The sequence below is a fragment of the Ursus arctos genome, unplaced genomic scaffold, assembly GCF_023065955.2.
Source record: "Ursus arctos isolate Adak ecotype North America unplaced genomic scaffold, UrsArc2.0 scaffold_11, whole genome shotgun sequence".
NCBI lineage: Eukaryota > Metazoa > Chordata > Mammalia > Carnivora > Ursidae > Ursus > Ursus arctos.
The window spans coordinates 28927559-28945057 of NW_026622775.1; the positions used below are offsets into that span (position 1 = coordinate 28927559).

Genomic DNA, 17499 nt, shown 5'->3' on the forward strand with positions numbered 1-17499 from the left:
TTCTGTCAAGATTATTCTCAAGGTAAAAGTAATAATAGCCATAGAGTAAAAGAATTATTGGTCATCTTTCATTATTTTCCAGATATCCTTTTTTTTTGTCTTTATTACAATTAGTGAAGTACCTTAAATATAAGAGGATATACTTATCTGTAGTCAAAACTAATGACAGCTTTCTTTTTCTGTTTTGAGTTTTCACTCCAAAGACTTTATATGGAGAGGATTCACTGATGCCTTATTTTGTTGCCTGGCCCAGTCTTAAGTCTCTTGTTGCCATTGAACTGTAAATGCCAATGCACCCCCAATGCAGCAGTTTTTCAAATCAATTAGATGACAGTATAGAGTCTAAGTTCCACAAACAGAGACTAATTAAGGGATTCTGCTCGTATAAGTGAAAGTTAGTGCTAGGAAAGATCAAAAGCAGATACGTATTTTAAAAAGCATTTACTTTCCAGTCCATACCTTTAATTAGCTGCATAACTCCAGGGACTATAATTATCAGAATTGCTGTGAGCTTGCAAAAGGTTAGGAAAATCTGGATCCGGGCGCTCCAGCTGACACTCATGCTGTTTAGGACCATCACTACAGCTGCAAACAAATAGATGAAGTTACAGAAGATGAATTCTCATTGGCATGAAGACACCTTAGGTCCTTGCTATTCAAAGCGCCACCCATTGACCAGCAAAGTTGGCATTACCTGGAGGCATTTTGGAAATGCAGAATTTCAGGCACTGCACTAGACCTAATAGATACATTTCAACAAGATGTCTAGGTGATTTCCATGCACATTGAAGTTCGAGAAGCTTGGATAAAACCATTGGACAGTAAGAATTCATCTCTTGGTCTTTGTATATGTCAATAAGCGTGGGCATATACTGCAGTTTCCTAAAAATCATATAAAAATATCTTCTAACCAAATCCTGAAGTCATCATAATATGTAATCAAATCGCTGTATATGATCTCCAGCTTTGTAAGTCAGGCAACTATTTCCTCCTGCAATGATGTTACACATATGCACCTGCCAGGATGGAATCACTCAAGAAAGATGTCAAGAAGTTGGCTAGTACCTTGTTCTTCACTCTCAGAACTGGCTCTACCAGGCACCCTGCTTTTCCTCTCTGCTTCCCAATTAGCACGATTAGCATTTTCTACCTCTGTGTTGCTAGTGTCCAGCTCAATGTTTTGTCCAAGTAGATAATCAACACAATTTTGTTGAATAAATGAATGAGTTGGATCCTCACTTTTAAAAAACTACCTTTCAGCCAAGAAGGCATGAAATGAATGGTGATACTCTAAGACCCTGACTTCTATACTCAGCTGGAATGACTTCTAGAGGTTCTTCTAGACCACGGATTTCAACTTTATGCTCTTTCCAGAAGTTTATATTCAGTGCTTACCCCTCACCCCTGCCAAAGACACTTCATACCTGACGTTTGCAGTTATTATCTATAAGCTTTATTTTTATTATTTTAAGATTTTATTTATTTATTTGACACAGAGAGAGAGCGAGCGAGCACAGGCAGGGGGAGAGGCAGGGAGAGAGGGAGAAGCAGACTCCCTGCTGAGCAGGGAACCCATTGCAGGGCTTGATCCCAGGACCCCAAGACCATGACCTGAGCCGAAGGCAGATGCTTAACTGACTGAGTCACCCAGGCACCCCTATAAGCTTTATTTTTAAAAAGGTATATCCCTCCTAAACAAATAACACAAATGTATGAACATACTTCTCAGGGGACAAAACCACACACAGGATTTTTATAATTCGAGTTGCAATAAGAAGTTTTCCTATTATACACTCATCGGTTATCTTCATAGTTTCCATTGCCTTGTATAATCACTAGCTCATTTCAGAACTTTAGAATCAGTGTAAATGTTATCGACACATAACACAAACAGTAATGGCAAAAATTTTAAAATAACCTAGACCCCTAAAGGAACGCTAATTAAGGTACACCTTTTTAATGATTTACCATGCAGCCATTTAAAATCATGATGCAATTAAATATGTGCTGCATGAAAGGGTGTTCATGATATATTACCAGTACAGCAAGTTACAGAGAGAAGGATGGATGAAGACACAAAGACAGAGAGAAATGAAGGGAAAAAATCTGAGTGTTCACCAAAACACTAACAGAGTTATCTATGGATGACAGAATACTGAATAATTTTTTATTTTTATTTCTTTTTCTGCATTTAATAATTTTTATAGTGGACATGTAGCATTTTAAGTGAAAAATCAATAAAACAATTTTCATTTTTGAAAAATTCAAAGATGGGAAAATAAGGGATCAGAAGATCCCATACAAAGTTAAATAGGGGTCTGCTAATGATGAAATGTTTCAAAGGAGTAATAATGAGAATGATCAGGAAGGCTAGAGCCCCAAATAATCTCCATGGGAGGCTAAGGGAAATATTTTACCTATGTTTGAAGCTAAAAACATGAAGAAAGACAGTTCCATTGCTAACGGCAGAGTGCATTACTTTATCAGAGGGAATAAAAAATAATTTTTCTTTCTCCAACATAAAGCACTTATATGCTGAAAATAATTTAATGCAACTCTGTTCCCCACTTCATCATCCAGTTATTCTTTTCTTTTTTCTATGCAAATGACTCTGTGATAAATGAGTCATCATATGAAAAGCATTATTTTTTTAGTGAAGGGATTCAGCATTGGCCTGAAAAAAATTGGACTCATGTTCCCACCAACAACAAAAGAGCACTGTTTTCTTTTAAATAGAGCTCCTAAAATCTAAAATACTCTTTCTGAAAGTACTCCACAATAGAAAAGAGCTGTTGTATAGAGAGAAAAAAAGGACAAAGGATTGAGGAAAGGAAAGGAAAGGAAAGGAAAGGAAAGGAAAGGAAAGGAAAGGGAAGGAAAGGGAAGGAAAGGGAAGGAGGGAAAGGAAGGAGGAAGTGGGGGAGGAAGAAAAAAAAAGGTGGATGCGAGGGAGGGAAGGAAGAGAGGGAAGAGACAAAGAAAGAGGCATTCTTATTTTTGGAACCTCTATCTATATATTTGAGAAGAGGAAAGAGGATTTGTTATTTTCATAAAGAGTATAAGTCTTAATGCCTATTGAAATAGGGAAAAAATGGGCATTTGGGGTTTTCTATTTTGTAAAGTTTTCTTAGAAAAATGGAAAGCAAAATCAAGCAAATATTATGAATTGATAATCTCACCTTGCATTCCTTTCAGGCAGCTGAAGTAAAAATTCTGGTTACAACTGATTCCTCTCAAAGGTTTCTCAAAACCCCACTTTATCTGAACATCCACACACTGCACTCATTATTTGGTATACCAAATTCCAGCTGAGATGTACTCTATGACCTGAAGGATACAGCTTAACAAGACAGCCAGTACAGAGGCACCGTGAAGGTCCTCAAGTGACTAGAAGTACTGTTTCATCATGTGTCTTTACACAAAAATTTAAGTCTACATATGTTGCTTATCCAACAATATTGAAAAGGGGCTTTGGGATTCGCTAAATGCAAGAGATTTCTGAGTTTCTGCAACAAATAATATCTACTTTGTTTTTTATAGCCTATCTACCCACATTGTAAAAAAAGAAATTTGAGTAAGTTCTGTGGTCCCACCAAGCTTTACTTCCTTTGAATAATAATTGCAAATTTCATACATTAGAAACTACTTATATCAATTTTGGCTTTTTTTTTTTCTTACCAAAATGAAAATACAGGGACATATCATTTTTATTTACTTATTTTTAGTGCAGTTTTCTAAAAACTGAAACACACACAGCCAAAAGCTATATGTATAAATCCTGGAGATAAGAAATACATATTCGAAGGGAGCGGTTTCTGAAGAGGATTTTTAGGGAAATGTGAAGGACTGGCAAGTGTTTCTTTATGCGCTTCTCTAATTCAAGTCCATCTCTGGATTTGTTGAGTAAGATTACTGAGCCTGGATATACTGGTTTTTCTCCCAGGTTTAGGTTCTCTCTGGCTTCTTACTTCTGACCGCTTCATGCTAAGTTGATAAAATATATGGATGCTGTAGGGACGCCACATGATGAGTTAAAGTCAATCATTCCATGGTTTTTATAACAGCTGCTTGGGTCACCTTTCTCTTTGTTAGCAGTCATTTCCTGGATGTATTGATTTCAGAGAAGATAAACACCTCTACCCATAAACATCTTTAAAAAGGAGAGACAGTCTATATCTAGGATCTCAATATTGAGAATAAAATCGGTAAACATTAAATAATTGTAAACTATTATTATATGGCAGGCATTGTACAAAGACTTCACATGGGTAATGTTATCTAATCCTCATCTTTCTGTGATGGGGTCACCATCATTGTCTTTATTTTCCAGATGGGCAGCTGAAACTTGGGATAGTATCTAACAGGCTTACGTTCACACAGGTAAGTGTAAAGACAGGTCTGGAGCCTAGGTAAACTGACTTCAGAGTCCACACTTTTACCCCTAACTCACAGGTAACAATGAGGAAGTAGCTCAAAAGGCACACATGATCTCACTAGTATACTTAGTTCTTTCAAACTCCTAATGGCTCTGCCTCTCTGCTAAGGTTCATGTTTATTTTGGCTAGGATTTCAGGATACTTTGATCCTACATTTTATTTGTCATCCTCCTGAAGGATATAGTTATTGGTTTTCAGTGCTTACATATTTCAATACCATGTATATCTACCTAAGAATACACTGTCTTGGTAATTTAGGCATGCTAGAAAAGGGGTGGGTAGAGCCAGACTTGAGAATATTTAAGCAAAACCACACTCCACATGCTGTATTTGAAATGCCAGCCCAGAACGGATCCTTGATTTTTTTTTTCATATAATTCAGTGATGCCAGGAAAAGAGTTTGGGAAAAGAAAGTACAGTGATATAGAATGGAACTGGCTAATTTTTTTCTTATAATGCAGTTACAAGTGTTATTTTCTTTGGTTCTAATTATTCCCACCAGGTATGAGAAGCAGGGTGGGGATCTTTACTCACCCATACACACACTAAGTAAGGAAGGAAATGACACTTGGAGATCATTAGGCATGGGTCTGGGATGAGATTTCACATTTTGAAGAAAGTATTTTTATTATAATATTCTGCCATTCAAGTGTATACTATATATAGGGAAGAGTTTCAGGAGACCAGAACAAAAGACTGGATATCATTTTATAGATCGAACATCATTCAATGCTTGCCAAAGTTCCATGGACAGGGAATCTTGCTGGCATTGCATGGGTGTGATGTTCAGACTGGGCTGGAGGAGAGCACTTCATGTGAATGTGTGAGATTTCCCAGCTAGACTTCTCTGTGCCTGACAAGTTTATCCAAATGGACAGGAGTTTGGATAAGCAAAAACTTTTCATCTTTATTAAATTGACAGAAATGAAATTGAGTACTTTCAACAAAGGTCACATAAATTAGCATTTAGTAACTCCCCACTCCTACCCCACTATCATTTCTCAAATTGTTGGTTAACATTTTACAAAACTTGAAATTCGTTTTTTTTTCGGTGACTTGATTCTAACAAGATCCTTCAGGTTTGCGTTTCTTCTACACTTGAACTAGAGATTTCAAACTATCACAAACTATTTCCTTTCCCCAAGGAATACAGGGAAGCAATTCATGCAATTAGACTCTGTTTTCCACATCTCACTAACCTCCCACCCTTCGCAGGCAGAAAATCACCGACACTCACTTTCAACTAGAATAGGAGAGATTTGCCCCCAGGTAAATTTCTCCTTGTCCCTCTTCATGTCCACCCTTGCTCCATGAAGGCTAAATTCTTCTCAAAGAAGAGTCTCACTTTCCCCGTGAGGCCACTGATTTGCATTACCTATATTACCTACCACTACTTTTCTCTTTCGGTGCTTCTGATTATAGGAAGGCACTTCCTTAGAATCTCAAACTTGCAAACGGAACATCAAAATTTGTAAGTTAATGTTCTAACTAATGGCACAAATGAATAAGAGGTCTAGGTTCATCTAAGATTCACCTAAGATTCAGGCTTTGTACTCTTCTATCACCAGTCTCTACTACAGGAGTTTGGTAAACCACAACTTGCTTCGTTAGCCTTACCTACAATTGTGCTAAAATTTTTGTTTGAATGGTTTCCAACGTCTCCTCCAAAACACAGATTTTCCCTTCAAAAAGTTTAATAGCATTGGGATAAAGAAAAAGAGTTTTCCAGACTCTTAGATGTAGTAATATGTCATGATCATCCATCTCATTTAAAGTCCAAAGCAGGCAATATTTGCAGACTTGTAAATGTTTACATAAAATCTACTGAAAGTTTGCTAATTCTTTAAATTGAGAAATACATGTGCCTACACTAGAGATAGCCTTTAAAACTTCTATTATAAATTTACAAATCTCTTTAAAAACATTACCTCTATCTTCTTTTCAAATATAATAATAGTGGTAGCATTCTGCCTCAGTCATTCGAGAGACAAGAATATAATGGTTACAATAATGGCTGTTAGTTCAAGTGGGACACCAGATTTATCAAGAACTTTCTATGGGCAAGGCACCTTGCTAAAGGCCTTAAAAACCTGATGTAGTTTCAACTTTCTACAGCCATCCAAGACAGATTATCTTCTCACAGATATTTTACCAATAAATAAAAGCAATGCTTAAGAAGGTTTAATATTTAGCTCCAAATCACATAACTAAGAAATTGCCACAATAAGTTTCAATTCCAGGCTGTTTGTCTTCAGTGCCTAAGCAGTAACTACTGTGCTAAGACAGTTCATCCCACAAAACCTCATGGTATTAGATGTGAAGATCACATTGAACAAACTCTGTTTCATTTACCACCACTGTCCTACTGCCTGAGAAAACTGAAGATGTGTAATCCTCCAGGTTTAACAAGTAGATTTTTCTGCTACAGAAAAATTCTTAGACCTCTTTTCATAAAATCAGTCAGTCAACAAATATTTATTAAACACCAATACCACACAAGGAGCCATGTGAAGGGCTGGAAATACAGCAATGAAATGGCCCTTGGTCTCATGGAACTTCAAATGATGTTTTCCCACAAGAATATAAATAGCTACCATTTGCAATTTGTTCTTAATAAATTGCAGGCATTACCCAAAACACTATACATATGTTGTCTCAGTTAATATCATTTAATCCTCACAAAACACCCTGCGAGACTCCCTAGGATTTACAGGTGAGAATACTGAGGTGTGGAAAGGTTCAACGATTTGTCCCTGAGTCTCACATCTGTAGTGTGTGTTAAGGAAACAATGAATTAAGTTTGCCATTACCTCTCCAGAACTCAGAAATGTCTACTTTGAGTATTTTTCTTTGTCTTTCTTCAAAGATTTCACAGAATAATAGTGTGTGCCTGTTTGGTGGATAAAGTAGCAAATACAGAATGAACCTAAGTTCAAAAATATGTTTCTTTTTTTTTTTTTAAGATTTTATTTATTTATTCGACAGAGAGAGAGACAGCCAGCGAGAGAGGGAACACAAGCAGGGGGAGTGGGAGAGGAAGAAGCAGGCTCATAGTGGAGGAGCCTGATGTGGGGCTCAATCCCATAACACTGGGATCACGCCCTGAGCCGAAGGCAGACGCTTAACTGCTGTGCCACCCAGGTGCCCCCAAAAATATATGTTTCTACACTAGATACTACATATACACGTTATATTTTTATGTGGAATTCCTGACTCTTTCCTGCCAAAAAACCACTCACCTCTTTACTGGCAAATGTGCATTGTTCTCGTCATTGTTCTATTGAAATACTTCAGTCATGCATAACTGAAATTTTTTCGTGAGTATGCAGTTCAGTTACTCCTGTATAGTTTTCTGTTATCAAATAGTTCAAACTTAATCAAATGTGATCATACTGATTCTTAAAACTAATTCAATTAGCATCTAGAATTAAGTTATTGTTTCTCATAATATTCGAAGGTTTGCCTTCATATCACTTGTGTAATACTGTGTATTTTCCTCTTTTTATTTCTTTTAAAAATGTTTAGTATTTGTGCATATTGATAAAAATGAACAAATTCCTAATTTGGAGACCTAATCCGAGAAGTGCTACTAATAATCAAATATGAAAAGACGACTTTTATCATGACCATCAATGGGCAGCTAAAACTATAACACTTTTCTTTTTTATTTCCCTTTTCATATTTATACCTATGATACTCACTTATGCCCACAGCTGTAATGAGCTTGATTGCAAGTTCAGGAATTTCACATTGAATAAAAAATGGTTCCAGAATGTAGCGTCCAAATGCCAGAGAAATCACAGCAGTGGCTGCCGGGCTGGAAAAAAGAAATTAGGTTAACAAAGGAAAAAACAAATAGTATCTTCACTAAACTGATTCTACCTTGAGATAATGTTATTCAACATAAAGAACATGTTAAATATAAAAGCCTATAATTTTCCAAACTTCACATTTGCTTAGGTTGTCACAGACATTCCAAGTAAAACATGGCCTATAGTTTTGGTGGCTAGTTGAAACTTCCCATATGCAGGGAAGTAAGACTGGGTGCTATCAATTTTGTCCCTGTTCTCCTAGATTTGACTTTTTTTTTTTTCTTAAAAATCTAGTTTATTATTTGAGATCCTGACAGAGCTGGGCTTTACGAGAAGCGGTCTTCTCAATAAGTCAACAGCTAAGCTCCAGCCACCACACGAATCGGTTCAGGGTACAGATCTAAGGAGTTGGGACATGGTCCGGAAAATGAATACAAAACCCAACTTCAAAAATTATTATTAATAAGTGCTCATTGCACATATGTGCTTTTGTCCTTGACATTGTATTCTTTTTATTTTTCCAGCACACACAAAAACTTGAAGTGCCAAGTGATTATTCTGAATTTCATAGAAACATTTAGAGGTGAAGTATCAGTTGAAAAGTAGAAATGCTGTTGCAATTTTATACAATTAAGAAAACAGGCATGAGATAAGAAAACTAAATAAGTTCAGGTCTATAGTAAAATAGGTAACAAACGATTCTACTTTAATTCTTCAAATATTTCTATGCGAAAATTGCATGTGCCTTTAAAAATATTTCTATAAGAATGCATATTCGTTAGGTACACAGGCAAGTTCATGGAATTATCAATGTCTCATGGCAATCTTTGCTTTCAGCTTCTCTTCTCATAGTTACTCAGCACCATGCTCAATCCCTAGACTGTCAGAAAACCGACCACCGTTATGCTCCAACGTTGGCCTGCTTGCACTAGAGAGCAACATATAGTTTTTTATTTTCTTTTCCTAAGTACCTTCTCCTCTTTCACCTCCAAAAGATGATCTTTCCTATTCTTCATCATTTGTAAATTTTTAATGTATAAATTAAAATCTGATCATGTGATTTTAGTGCTTTTAAAACATGCTCAGGATAAGCAAAATCCTTCAGTTACAGCTCCATCTGGTCTAACCATTCCCTTCCTCTTGGTTTGCTTCTTCCCACCAGAAGGAGCTGAATACCCTTTGCCAGGAACCCCTGCAACTCATTGACAGCTTTTCATACCCCATATCTTTGTTCAATCTTTTTTTGCTCAAGGAAGTTCCTTTAACCTTCCGATTGGGTGAGAGCTCCATGAGTGAGTACACTCTCTCACTGAATCTCATGGCTTCCCTTTCATGGTGCTTATCACAGTAGCAACTTTATCTTCACTATGTGATTTCTTGATTGATAACTATTTCCCTCATGTGACCCTGAGCTCCATGAATTCCAGACTCTGTCCATCTTAGTCACTATGTTGTCCCCAGTGTTTAGTATAGTATCTATCATAAATAGAAACCCAATAAATATTTGAATATATGGTTAATGTGTGAATTCAATGTAATGACCCCTGCTATGTACTGATGTATGATATTTATTTTCTTGAAATCTGTGTTCTACGGATTATTCCTGGCAAGTCTGAAGCATAGTTTTAAGTACTTAGGCACCACAGACGTTGTCGACAGATGAGAAATATTAATGTACCTAGGTATCTTGTCATCCCTCAAGTCTTTCATTACTCTGCTTATTTGGAAGACCAACCAAGCAATGTGAGTCTCTTATTACAAAGGAATATATGAACTCTTTTAAAAAAACCTTCTAGAATATATTTATGTAATTTCCTCTGTCAGTACACACACACAGACACACACACAGACACACACACACACCATGAAGCAGCTCTCTTGCAGTTAAACTAATGTTTAATTATGTGTTACTTGGGAAGAGGAATTGTGGCTCATTCCACTGTAGATCTCTTTAACTTACCATTCACCACTCAGTAGCTGTTTAAGGAACGGATAAATAAGTGAATGAGCACTGTATCTCTGCTACTGTGAACAGAGTGATCATGTTCATTATAATGCCAAACAATCAGCCAAAGCCGTGCAACAAATACATAGCGAAAAGGGATTCAAGTGCAGCTCTATCAGGCTCCAAAGCCCACCATCCTACTAGGCCAGCACTGTAAATAAGCAGCATCCTCATTTGAATGCTGAGAATGTTGTATTCAAAATATTGTAGCCTCAAGCTTTCAGTCAAAAAGAATTAAGGGGGCGCCTGGGTGGCATAGCGGTTAGGCGTCTGCCTTTGGCTCAGGGCGTGATCCCGGCGTTATGGGATCGAGCCCCACATCAGGCTCCTCCGCTATGAACCTGCTTCTTTCTCTCCCACTCCCCCTGCTTGTGTTCCCTCTCTCGCTGGCTGTCTCTGTCTCTGTCAAATAAATAAATAAAATCTTTAAAAAAAAAAAGAATTAAATTATTCAAAAAGAATTTATATTGCTGCTTAAAAAGAAATTACTATCTGTGATACTAAGGATACTGACTATAATGGTTTCAAGAAGTGTGACAGTTGGTCTTATGTACTTAAAATGCCTGCAGTTCTAATGGGAGAAACAGAACACAGACACCTGGAAATACTAAGTAAGAACACAAGAATATAAGATACCATATTGAATAAGGAAAGACTGCATTTTTTTCAGAAGAATTAAGAGAGAAAAATATAAATTAGGGTGAACAGGAAATGAACTGTGGAAAAGACAGGATTTAAGTTAACCTTTAAATCAAAAAAGAGCAGAAGGTACATTCCAGGCAAATCCCAGATTTCAGAAAAGGACCAAAATACTTATCATTATTTCATTACAACAAGTTTAAAATAATGCCAAATTGTCTAAAATGAGAACAGACTTATAGAAGTAAATACTACTCTGAAGGTCTTTGTTAGAAAAGAGATACCTACCACTATAAAAATCATGATTCGTGTCAAATCGATACTTACAACCCTGCATTTGCCACTTATGCCCCCAAATGTTAGGATAAAAGCTCACAGGAGCTCTCAGCTGCGTATGTCTGATAAGTTTACAGTAAGAGCACGTTTCTGCAGTTATTTCTGTTAGACTCTGCAATCAGAATGTCCAAGTCGCATATTGTGGTGGCAGTTCGCCTTAAGGAACTGTGATACTCTAACTTCTCATATGACATCACAGATTTCCCACAAAGGTAAAGGAAATTTGCTATTCAGAGTGACTTAGCACTATTTGGTTTGATTTTAAGCCAAGACAATTAGAAAGGAGAACATATCTTACAGCAATAAAAATTTTTTTCGCAACTATAGTTCACTGATTTGCCTAACAAGAGGAAGTGAGTCACTCGAGCTTTGTTTTGTTTTGTTTTTTGTAAAGTAGTAGACTCAGTGACACACTACATTGTTAGGCACAGAAGTTTCCTAGTCACGACAACTGAGTAAAGTTAAGCGACGATGTAATCTACAAGAAGAAAAACTCCAACTACTACTGTAACATTTAATTTTGTCTGGCCAGTCAAAAGGTATGATTTATCAAGGTAGATTTTCATGCTTCATATCCTTTCAGGTCAACACATTTTCTAGAAATGTCAGAGAATAATTGAACATTAAAGAAAATTAGTTACTTTAAAAGTCTGGCATGGATAGCAAACTACTGCCAGTCACAAAACAGTGTTAAAAACATTAATTGACAGAGGTATTTCATCACAGATTTAAAACCCTGAAATAGGCATGTTTATAACATAGTCACATGACATGCATATTTCTAATTAGTTAAAAATAATTAAGATGATTTATAAGGGTGTAATGAATGGACTTATTTTTCCTTAGTATTTTTCTTATCTATCCTCTTACCGTATTATGAGCAGTTCCACCCAGACTCGTACAAAAGCTGGCAATGGGCCAAAGACTTCCAGAATGTATGTATAATGACCACCAGATTTCTTTATACTTGTTCCCAATTCAGCATAGGACAAGGCTCCTGTGAAATGTGCATAACAAAAAGGTACAAAGTTAAAATATTACCAAGTCATCCAATAGAACAATTGATGCAATAATGTTCACGTTATGTGAGCTGTTACTACATCATTTGGTCTGAATGAGGTCCTTATCTCAAGAGAAGAAACAGTCATCTGATCGTTAGGAGCCACCAAATTCTCCTTATAACTTTCTCGTATTTGAGATCTAGTTCATTGTATTCAAACAATGTAATTTCATTTGAAATGGTAAAGACAAACTTCTAAAATAGTATATTATTAAGAATTTTTAATCTTAAACCTGAGGAAAAGAGAAGATAGATGCCAATAACAGTAACCTATTTTTTTTTAAGATTTTATTTATTTATTTGACAGAGAGAGAGCATGCACACAAGCAGGAGTGGGAGAGGGAGATACAGGCTTCCTACTGAGCAGGGAGCCCGATGCAGGGCTCGATCCCAGGACCCTGAGATCATGACCTGAGCTGAAGGCAGACACCCAACCGACTGAGCCACCCAGGCGCCCCAACACTAACCTGTTTTTAAAGGAACTACACACCAAGACAAGGAATTATCTCAAATTGACTTCATTATATTAAGAATCCTTTTAATAAATGATATTTCTGTTGCACGTCAAAATTATCAAGATTTATGTGTTCTTCAGAGATGTATAGACTCTAGGCCTTGCAAGACCTCATTTAATTTGTAGGATATGGTTTGTCAACAAAATGAATTTTGACTCCGATATTCTATTTCTAGAAAAGATTTTCTGGTATTTTTTTGAAGTGCATACTTCTACGTAGTTGAAATAACATACTGTTTAAAAAGAGATGCATAACTTATGTATATTAGGTAAAATTAATTAGAAACAGTATTTCAACATTTGGCAATACAATTCACATGGACCTAAGCAAGTTAGGTAACCTCCCCAAACCCACATTTCTTCCTCTGTGAAATGGAGGTCTAAATTCTCACCTCATAAGGGAGTTGTGTGTCTACATGTGATAATGGGCGCCAAGGACAGTACTGGGCCTGATACATAAAGAACACCTCATGAAATGTACTTATTAATTTGAGCAATTAACTATCAGGAAAATGAAAAATACATCTTGATACTATGTGAAAAATTCTATTCATACTGCAAAGTACTCAAATGTAATACAATTTTTGGCTGAGCTACTTCAGAGACTAAAAGTGTGGGAAATTATTACTGAATAGAAAAGCTTCAGGCAGAACTGTCCAAGAGGAGTAAAATTTGGATATTCAGTGAAATCTTAGTATCATTTATCCTATTCCTGGGCCCAGCTCTGTATCAGAATCACCGGAAGTAATTTTTTTCTTTAAATACACACAAAGAACAGACTCTAAGGCCATACCCCATACCCCATACCTGTTCTCTACCAAGTGAGTCCAGATTTCCAATAGAGGGATCCAAAGAAATCTATTATTTTAAAATTTGTACAGATGATTTTAAAGTAACTAGTCTGCAGATTGATACTTGAGGATCACTAATATATTAGCCTATTTGTAACTAATTGCAACTAGCTTCAATTCACTCTGTTGGAAACTAGTCGCCATGTTGGTAGCCTGTACAAAAAAGCATCCAATATAAAATGTTATTGGAAAGTCTTAAGTACCTCGGAATTTATTGCCAGAGAATCAATACCTAGACCTGTGTATGCTTTGCTGAAACTCCAGGACGGTTGCCCTAGGTTTAAATTGAGTTCTGGAGGAATGAGATTTTCATTTAAAAGTCTCAAGCTCCATAACCATTTTACCCAGATGAAAAAGTTCAAAACAGGATGTAAAAATCCATGTATTGACCCTGGCTTTAAAAAAAAATTGTAAACCAAATATACAGATTCTTTACTCTTGGTCCCAGAGTTCTAGAGTTTTAAGAAAAAGGATTTGTTTTCCTTACATTTTACTTTGCTTCCTGTTAGGAAAGCACTCCAGTCAAAAAGCTCCTAGGAACTTAAATGACAAATAAAATGCAAATACAGATAAGTAGATTAATACAGGAGCATGCTCCCTGTGATTAGTAATCAAAGAATACCAACTCAAGTGTAACTTTAGCTAGTCCTTTTAACTCTTCTTTCCTGAGCATCTGCTTGAGTTGATAAACTTACACAGAACCATATTTTCATAGTACAATAGCATTTTCACTGGTTCAATCCTTGGCCCAATCCATTTGACTGCATCTGAATAACCTTTTATTGTGTATACACATCAAATCACACAGTGGGAGCTGCATGGATGTAAGTATGAAAAGTTCAGGAAATTGGTTATGGTTTTCCCTATTAGGCATTGATTTATTCTCAATTTACCAAGTATTTGTAGAAAATTAAAGACTGAGGGTGCATAAAGTCGTTTAAGAAGAGCAACAATTTTCTCTTTGTGTATAAATGTACATGATAGAACCACACAGAATACCACAAACTCTTCTTAAAAACCAAAAAAATCATTCTTCTACAGATCTTCCTATACTAAGGCTTTGTTTTAACAAGTTTTCCTTGAAATACCTTCTTCCTAATACTGGAAATGGGAGTTCTCTAGGTGTATACCCAAAGGAATGCATTAAAACATCACAAGGCCTTAAGAATGAATGGATTGGTACACATAGGACCAAGAGTTAAGACTTAGTCCTAGAGTCACCACAAAGCTTTGTGTTAGTACCTTTAAAGAGTAGGGCCTTTTACAATTAAAACACACTAGTTGCCACAAGAAAGCAAATAGATCTTAGACATTTACCACATAGTACATAGCAAAATTTAATCTTTTTTGACCATCCACCAGTTTTTGTCACCTTTATAACTAACTCAGGTAACTTTTAGTAATTTGCCTACCCCATGAAAGGCATTTATTACCTCTTTGCTATTAACATCAAATCAATAAAAGAGAGCTAGATTTTGAAGCAAAATTGATCATCATACTTCTACTACTAGTTCTGTTCAGATTGACTCAGTGGACAGGTGGACACGTTATCTGTGTCCCTGAAGACCAAGTGAACTATAAATGAAGGAAACAGATCTGGGCAAGCACGGCAAGCTAACACCCAATTCCAGTTTTACTATATATATTGCGAAAGTTTACAGGTGTTAGGGAGAGATGAAAGATTGAAAAAAATGTGAAATATGCTCGGACCCTTGCAATATTCCCACTTATCACAGGAATCGAGTTATGTGCCACCACCCATAGTATCATGGCAAGGACTTTTGAGAAAACATTAGGAACTGACAAGCAAGCAAAGCTAAAAAGTTACAAAGAAAAAGCCTGCACCCCATCCCCCTTGGTTTGTTTTGGCAATAAAAACACCATAACACTTCTGTTGAATGTTCCACTCTCTGCCTAAATAGGCCACGCTGGGTTTCACTTCACAGGTGTTTCATTCAGCGTGACGGCTGCCAAGATGCCTCAAACATACGTAACTCAGCAAACTGCCTGGTACAGAAAGTTCGCGTGTATTTTACTGGGTCATCAGTTAGCTTTCGCTCTCATCACCACAGGGAAAGTCAGAAAACAGTCTTAGTCAGGAAAGGGAGCACGGGCTGCAGGAAGCAACTTGCTGGAATTCAGGGTCCTGCCAACAGTGGACACCGTGTTTGGGTCGTTCGCACACTTAAACAAAAATCAGAAAATTTGATGTAGCCTGTGCCATCCATTCACTCCTCAAAAATTCCCCCTCGCTTTCCCAGAGAGCACACTGCCCAGCGCCACAGACAGACCCCCAGAGAAGAAGCCGCACTCACCAAATAGTGACAGGACCCCACAGACCGTCCAGATCATCAGAGACATGCCCACGCTGCCCGTGTTCTGCAGCACGCCCTTGGGAGAGATGAAGATTCCTGCTCCGATGATGGTGCCAATGATGATGGAGATGCCCCTCAGCAAAGTGATTTTCTTCTTCAGCACCACTTTCTCCTGCCCAGGTGACTCCTTGCCACCCAAGGCGGGCAGCTTCCCATTAACGCTCCCCTGCAGGTAACCGCCACTGGAGATGGTGGCCACGACAGGCTTTCTGACCATTGTAGTGACACGCGGGAGGGAAGAAACGAAACAGAGGAAAAAAATAAAAATAAAAATAAAAGCCCCAAACTTTCAACTTTGGTGTCTCTTGGTGTGACTGACCAAACCTCTTCCTCTCTGCTCTCAGATTGTCTCTCTCAGTGCTACTGTGTTCACAGGTAAGAACTCGAAGGTGTATTTTCTCGTGCCCAGCTATCTAAGGACGCCTCAGAAACACCTGTGTGTTCATGGGGCTCTCGCTCCCCCACCACCTCGGACTACCTCTGCCGCTGCGGCTGCTGTTACCGCCCTATGATTACAGACCAGCTCAGCTTCCTCAGGGGCTGGTATTTAAGCTCCTGCCTGTCACACCAACTTATTCCAGCTTAATGATGATGCAAATTCTCCAGGTTTGCATCAGCCACATGAGAAGGCTCCAGCATTACTCAGCTCTTTTTTTTTTTTCTTGAAAAAAAAAAAAAAAAATTAGCAGCACGTTGCTCAACTGACCTAAGCTTTTCAGAGAACAAAGCCCACACTTAAAAGGGATCTTAACCAATCCAGAAGTAGTAAATTCGGAACAGACCTTCCCAGAGATTTAAAGCAACTATTCCTAGGCAGGGACAAAAGCTCTTCACGCGAAAAGAAAATGAAAAATGAAACAGGAAATGATCGCTGCTTTGTAAGGAGTTTCTTTTTTAACTTAAAGCGTAAAACATTTCACATGCAACCGCTTGGATAACAGAGCACAACCCAAAGCTGCATTGTTTATGACAAAAACTTTTTAGATTTCATAATGTTTCCTGCTTAGTTTTTTTTTATTTTGGGTCTCTGAATTACATAGTCAAGTCTAGTTTTTACCAAGCTAGGATGATTCTGTGTAGCTGCTGTCACGCATGTAACAATCGTGAGACTTACTCAACATTAGAAGATAAAAATGATTTCTTGCTGCCTGTAATAAACGTGTATTTAAAATCACCACCTGAGTGTGACAGATTTAAAAATAACAGTGACTCCAGAAAATAGCCATCTTCTGATTCTCATCAGTTCTAGATGATTTCCTAAACTAAGTAAAAGACACATATTCTTCATTTGCATGTTGTTTCGTTGAATTACCAAAAAAATTAATTTCAAAATTAAGCAAGGATTACAATGACTTAAAACTACACATAGAGCAAAAACTTGAAAAGGAATACATAGAATAATAGTTTTAGAAGGTGTGATATTATGTATTTTTTTCCTAAAGTGTATGAGTTATTGTTATATGATGATTAT

The 17499-nt window shown here is 37.1% G+C and overlaps 1 protein-coding gene across 2 annotated transcripts in view; it reads right to left on the reverse strand.

The window, feature by feature from the left end:
* Positions 1-16618, reverse strand: part of SLC7A11 (solute carrier family 7 member 11) — a 72826-nt gene extending 56208 nt beyond the window's left edge. The window contains exons 1-5 of one of the 2 annotated variants that reach the window (XM_048212202.2): positions 16507-16581; positions 15969-16237; positions 12099-12225; positions 8138-8253; positions 460-585 (exon numbers count right to left, since the gene is read on the reverse strand). In XM_048212202.2, coding sequence (XP_048068159.1) covers positions 460-585; positions 8138-8253; positions 12099-12225; positions 15969-16014 — 415 coding nt within the window. In that variant the 5' untranslated portion in view covers positions 16015-16237; positions 16507-16581. Of the gene's footprint in view, positions 1-459; positions 586-8137; positions 8254-12098; positions 12226-15968 lie in introns of both variants that reach the window. The other variant, XM_026499352.4, reaches the window with a different exon arrangement.
* Positions 16619-17499: the final 881 nt, after the last annotated feature.